This window comes from Oncorhynchus gorbuscha, linkage group LG05 (assembly GCF_021184085.1).
Source record: "Oncorhynchus gorbuscha isolate QuinsamMale2020 ecotype Even-year linkage group LG05, OgorEven_v1.0, whole genome shotgun sequence".
Taxonomy (NCBI): domain Eukaryota; kingdom Metazoa; phylum Chordata; class Actinopteri; order Salmoniformes; family Salmonidae; genus Oncorhynchus; species Oncorhynchus gorbuscha.
The window spans coordinates 54335605-54342432 of NC_060177.1; the positions used below are offsets into that span (position 1 = coordinate 54335605).

The window sequence follows — 6828 nt, forward strand, 5'->3', positions numbered from 1 at the left end:
GGGTTGCCTTCTGAGAATTTGTAGGCAATCAAATACACCCCCACTTCCCTCCATTCTACTAGCAAACGTGTAATCTTTGGAGAATAAAATCAATGAGCTATGCGGAAGGTTAAACTACCAACGGGACATTAAAAACAGTAACATCTTATGCTTCAAGGAGTCGTGGCTGAATGACGACACTATCGTACAGCTGGCTGGTTACACGCTATACCGGCAGGATAGGACAGAGGCTTCTGGTAAGACAAGGGGGCAGCGGACTATGTATTTTTGTAAATAACAGCTGGTGCCTGATATCTAAGGAAGTCTCAAGCTATTGCTCGCCTGAGGTAGAGTATCTCATGATAAGCTGTAGACCACACTACCTACCTAGAGTTTTCATCTGTATTTTTTGTAGCTGTTTACATACCACCGCAGTCAGAGGCTGGCACTAAGACAGCATTGAATGAGCTGTATTCCGCCATAAGCAATCAAGAAAATACTCACCCAGAGGTGGCGCTCCTAGTAGCCGGGGACTTTAATGCAGGGAAATTTGTATCCGTTTTACCAAATTTCTATCAGGATGTTAAATGTGCAACCAGAGGGAAAAAACTTTGGACCAACTATACTCCACACACAGAATCACATACAAAGCTCTCCCTCGCCAACCATTTGGCAAATCTGACCATAATTCTATCCTCCTGATTCCTGTTTACAAGCAAAAATTAAAGCAGGAAGAACCAGTAACTAGATCAATAAAAAAGTGGTCAAATGAAGCAGATGCTAAGCTACAGGACTGTTTTGCTAGCACAGCTCGGCATTCAACACCATAGTACCCTCCAAGCTCGTCATCAAGCTCGAGACCCTGGGTCTCGACCCCGCCCTGTGCAACTGGGTACTGGACTTCCTGACGGGCCGCCCCCAGGTGGTGAGGGTAGGCAACAACATCTCCTCCCCGCTGATCCTCAACACGGGGGCCCCACAAGGGTGCGTTCTGAGCCCTCTCCTTTACTCCCTGTTCACCCACGACTGCGTGGCCACGCACGCCTCCAACTCAATCATCAAGTTTGCGGACGACACAACAGTGGTAGGCTTGATTACCAACAACGACGAGACGGCCTACAGGGAGGAGGTGAGGGCCCTCGGAGTGTGGTGTCAGGAAAATAACCTCACACTCAACGTCAACAAAACTAAGGAGATGATTGTGGACTTCAGGAAACAGCAGAGGGAACACCCCCCTATCCACATCGATGGAACAGTAGTGGAGAGGGTAGCTAGTTTTAAGTTCCTCGGCATACACATCACAGACAACCTGAATTGGTCCACTCACACTGACAGCGTCGTGAAGAAGGCGCAGCAGCGCCTATTCAACCTCAGGAGGCTGAAGAAATTTGTCTTGTCACCAAAAGCACTCACAAACTTCTACAGATGCACAATCGAGAGCATCCTGGCGGGCTGTATCACCGCCTGGTACGGCAACTGCTCCGCCCTCAACCGTAAGGCTCTCCAGAGGGTAGTGAGGACTGCACAACGCATCACCGGAGGCAAACTACCTGCCCTCCAGGACACCTACACCACCCGTTGTTACAGGAAGGCCATAAAGATCATCAAAGACATCAACCACCCGAACCACTGCCTGTTCACCCCGCTATCATCCAGAAGGCGAGGTCAGTACAGGTGCATCAAAGCTGGGACCGAGAGACTGAAAAACAGCTTCTATCTCAAGGCCATCAGACTGTTAAACAGCCACCACTAACATTGAGTGGCTGCTGCCAACACACTGTCATTGACACTGACCCAACTCCAGCCATTTTAATAATGGGAATTGATGGGAAATGATGTAAATATATCACTAGCCACTTTAAACAATGCTACCTTATATAATGTTACTTACCCTACATTATTCATCTCATATGCATATGTATATACTGTACTCTACATCATCGACTGCATCCTTATGTAACACATGTATCACTAGCCACTTTAACTATGCCACTTTGTTTACTTTGTCTACACACTCATCTCATATGTATATACTGTACTCGATACCATCTACTGTATGCTGCTCTGTACCATCACTCATTCATATATCCTTATGTACATGTTCCTTATCCCCTTACACTGTGTATAAGACAGTAGTTTTGGAATTGTTAGTTAGATTACTTGTTGGTTATCACTGCATTGTCGGAACTAGAAGCACAAGCATTTCGCTACACTCGCATTAACATCTGCTAACCATGTGTATGTGACAAATAAAATTTGATTTGATTTGATTTTGACTGGAATATGTTCTGGGATTCCTCTGATGGCATTGAGGAGTACACCACATCAGTCATTGGCTTCATCAATAAGTGCATCGTTGACGTCGTCCCCACAGTGACTGTATGTACATACCCCAACCAGAAGCCATGGATTACAGGCAGCATTCGCACTGAGCTAAAGGCTAGAGCTGCCGCTTTCACGGAGCGAGATTCTAACCTGGAAGCTTCTAAAAAATCCCGTTATGCCCTGTGATGAATCATCAAACAGGCAAAGCGTCAATACAGGACTAAGATCAAATCATACTACACCGGCCCTGACGCTCGTCAGATGTGACCAGGCTTGCAAACCATTACAGACTACAAAGGAAAGCACAGCTGAGAGCTGCATAGTGATACAAGCCTACCAGACAGGCTAAACTGCTTCTATGCTCGCTTAGAGGCTAATAGCACTGAAACATGCATGAGAGCACCAGCTGTTCCGGACGACTGTGTGATCACGCTCTCCGCAGCCGATGTGAGTAAGACCTTTAATTAAACAGGTCAACATTCACAAGGCCGCAGGGACATACGGATTACCAGGACAGGTACTGCGAGCATGCGCTGACCAACTGGCAAGTGTCTTCACTGACATTTTCAACCTCTCCCTGTCCGAGTCTATAATAACAACATGTTTTAAGCAGACCACCATAGTGCCTGTGCCCAAGAACACTAAAGTAACCTGCCTAAATGACTACTGACCCGTAGCACTCACATCTGTAACCATGAAGTGCTTTGAAAGGCTGGTCATGGCTCATATCAACATCATTATCCCAGAAACCCTAGACCAGCTCCAATTTGCATACCGCCCTAACAGATCCACAGATGATGCAGTCTCTATTGCACTCCACTCTGCCCTTTCCCACCTGGACAAAAGGAACACCTATGCGAGAATGCTATTCATTGTCTACAGCTCAGCGTTAAACACCATAGTGCCCTCAATGCTCATCAATAAGCTAAGGACTCTGGGACTAAACACCTCCTTCTGCAACTGGATCCTGGACTTCCTGACGGGCTGCCCCCACCCAGGTGGTAAGAGTAGGTAACAACACATCCGCCACGCTGATCCTCAACACAGGGGCCCCTCAGGGGTGCATGGTCAGTCCCGACCTGTACTCCCTGTTCACTCATGACTGCACGGCCAGGCATGACTCCAACACCATCATTAAATTTGTCGATGGCCTGATCACCGACAACGACGTGACAGCCTATAGGGAGGAGGTCAGAGACCTGGTCATGTGGTGCCAGGACAACAACCTCTCCCTCAATGTGATCAAGACAAAGGAGATGATTGTGGACTACATGAAAAAGAGTACCGAGCACACCCACATTCTCATTGACGGGACTGCAGTGGAGCAAGTTGAGAGCTTCAAGTTCCTTGGTGTCCACATCACCAACAAACTAACATGTTCCAAGCACACCAAGACAGTCGTGAAGAGAGCATGACAAAACCTATTCCCCCTCAGGAAACTGAAAATATTTTGCATGGGTCCTCAGATCCTCAAAAGGTTCTACAGCTGCACCATCGAGAGCATCCTGACTGGTTGCATCACTGCTTGGTATGGGAACTGTTCGGCCTCCGACCGCAAGGTACTACAGAGGGTAGTGCGAACAGCCCAGTATATCACTGGAGCCAAGCTTCCTGCCATCCAGGACCTCTATACCAGTCGGTGTCAGAGGAAGGCCCTAAAAATTGTCAAAGACTCCAGCCACCCTAGTCATAGACTGTTCTCTCTGCTACCGCACTGCAAGCGGTACCGGATCACCAAGTCTAGGTCCAAGAGGCTTCTAAACAGCTTCTACCCCCAAGCCATGAGACTCCTGAAGATTTAATCAAATGGCTACCCAGACTATTTTCATTGCCCCCCCCCTCCCCCTCTTTACACCGCTGCTACTCTCTGTTGTCATCTATGCATAGTCACTTCAATAATTCTACCTGTACATACTACCTCAACTAACTGTTGCCCCCCCGCACATTGACTCTGTACCGGTTCCCCCTGTATGTAGTCTTTCTATTGTTGTTTTACTGCTGCTCTTTAATTACTTGTTACTTTTATCTCGTATTCTTGTCCGTATTTTTTTTAACTGCATTGTTGGTTGGGGGTTCATAAGTAAGCATTTCACTGTAAGGTATTGTTGTAAGGTACCTGTTGTATTTGGCGCATGTAACTAATAAGATTTGATTTGTCTGGCCACTTTTCCATAAAGCCCTGATTGGTGGAGTGCTGCAGAGATGTTTGTCCTTATGGAAGGTTCTACCATCTCCACAGAGGAACTCTGGAGCTCTGTCAGAGTGACCATTGGGTTCTTGGTCACCTCCCTGACCAAGGCCCTTCTGCCAACGATTGCTTAGTTTGGCCGGGCGGCCAGCTCTAGGAAGTCTTGGTGGTTCCAAACTTCTTCCATTTAAGAATGATATAGGCCACTGTGTTCTTGGGGACCTTCAATGCTGCAGAAATGTTTTGGTATCCTTCCCCAGATCTCCAATCAAGTTGTAGAAACCTCTCAAGTGTGGTCATTTGGAAACAGGATCCACCTTAGCTCAATTTCGAGTCCCATAGCAAAGGATCTGAATTCTTGAAAATAAAGTATTTCTATTTTTTTGTCTAAAAAACTGTTTTCGCTTTGTCATTATGTGTAGATTGACTTTAATCAATTTTAGAATAAGGCTGTAACGTAACAACATGAGGAGGTCAAGGGGTCTGAATACATTCCAAATGCACTGTATAACAAGTAATAATGCATTTGATCAACCTGTCAGCTTTTGTTTTTGCCCCCCCCCCACCTCCATTCTCTGCCACCTCTCCACCTTTCTCACAACTTCTCTCTCTCCGTCTCTCTGTCTCTCTGTCTCTCTCTGCAGTTCTAAGTTCAGCAGTAAGATAAAGTATGTGAACAGCCTGGCGGAGCTACGGCAGCTAATTCCAATGGAGTATGTGCACATCCCTGAGAGCATTATCAAGTGAGTGAGTGTGAAGATATTGTGAGCATGAAGATAAAGTAACAACTCACACACACACACACACATGGAACGAGAGTGGAATGGAGTTCCATCACTTTAGTTTTGGAAACGGTATGATCAGACAACTAGATTTCTGTAAAAAGTATCTTACAAAGTAGCCAATTTGGGGCTTAAACTTTACAGCACTTGACACATTGCATGTGCATAAGATCATACATTCTGTAATACAATATTTAAAAAAGTGACAATGTTTAGATCCACACAGGTACAAAACATTGTCGCTGTTAAAAGGTGGTATGAGGAGCATAATAGTGTGGTGTGGGCCTTTTTGGGGGGAACCATAAAATGACTGTAAAATGTTGCACTACTGGCTGTTATTAAGGGGGATAGACTGAGGGGACATTCATTCCAGATCATGGATAGCCAACTCCGGCCCATGCCAGGGGACAGATGCTGATTTAAAAGGAAAATACCTAAATCCAGCATGACATCGTCTTCCAATTTGCTTATCCCTGTTTTAGATCAACTTGCCATGTTGTCATTGTAACTAAGAATTTGTCCTTAAAGGAATATTTCAGTATTTTGGAAATGAAGCACATTATCTAATTTCCCAGAGTCATATGGACTGGTGGATACCATCTTTATACTTCTGTGCCCAGTTTGAAGGAAGTTGCTAACTAGTATATACCATAGACCTCCAGTCATTGCGCTAACACTAGTTAGCACAGGCTCACAAAGCTACCTCTAACTTCCTTCATGCTGGATGCAGAGACATAAAAATGGTATCCATCAGTTCATCTGACTCTGAGGAAGTAGATAAATCCCTGAAGCATCCCTTTACACTCAAATGGTTAAATAAAGCTTCATTAAAAAATAGTCAGACCGATGGGTGGAAATGATTGGCTGAGAGCAACAAGAATGCATGTATAGACTACAAAGGCCTTTGGATGATTTCTCATTGACGTGTAGAGAGTCAAAGGAGACCTGCTCTATCCACTGTAACCTGGACACTGTGTCATTGGAGACATGTGAAAGACAGAACAGAGCTGAGACATAATAACCCTGTGGATGTTCCTGTGCTGAGTTGAGGGAAACCGAGCCATAGTGATTGGTTGGGAGGGAGGATGAATCCTCTGTGTTGTGTCCACTCACTAACTATACCCCTCCTGCCTTTCTCTACTCCCGTCTAAGGTACGAAGAGGAGAGGGGTATACAGACATTTGCATGTATGAGGTAAACTCAAAAGGTCTGCCTGTGTTGGTTGAGTTCCCTTACCCCCCATGTATTTTCAGACTGGCCCTACCTCCTGGCACTAACACCCCTCCCCCCTACACCCAGGCTGATTTTAATCCGATGACCTCACCCACGGTCTGTGTGATATGTAAGAATGTGTCCTGTCCTGTGATTGGTTGTTTCTGATCTCTGCATGAGGTATTTTCTTTTCTCTATTTGATGATCAACTTGTTTGACCTCTCCAGTACTCCTTCACCCATAATCCACCCCAACTGACCATAGACCCCTGCCTACAGTTCGGTGCGTTGAAAAGTTAGGTCGCAGCACAGTGTTGTCGCAAAGCGTGGGTAACTGCACCGG

At 45.8% G+C, this 6828-nt stretch overlaps 1 protein-coding gene across 5 annotated transcripts in view; it reads left to right on the forward strand.

Annotated features, from left to right (window-relative positions):
- LOC124036066 (protein prune homolog 2-like) overlaps positions 1 to 6828 on the forward strand; it is a 52299-nt gene that overhangs the window by 44049 nt on the left and 1422 nt on the right. For 3 of the 5 annotated variants that reach the window (XM_046350188.1, XM_046350191.1, XM_046350192.1), the window contains 2 exons: positions 5137 to 5235; positions 6427 to 6468. In XM_046350188.1, coding sequence (XP_046206144.1) covers positions 5137 to 5235; positions 6427 to 6468 — 141 coding nt within the window. Of the gene's footprint in view, positions 1 to 5136; positions 5236 to 6426; positions 6482 to 6828 lie in introns of all 5 variants that reach the window. The other 2 variants (XM_046350189.1, XM_046350190.1) reach the window with 2 other exon arrangements.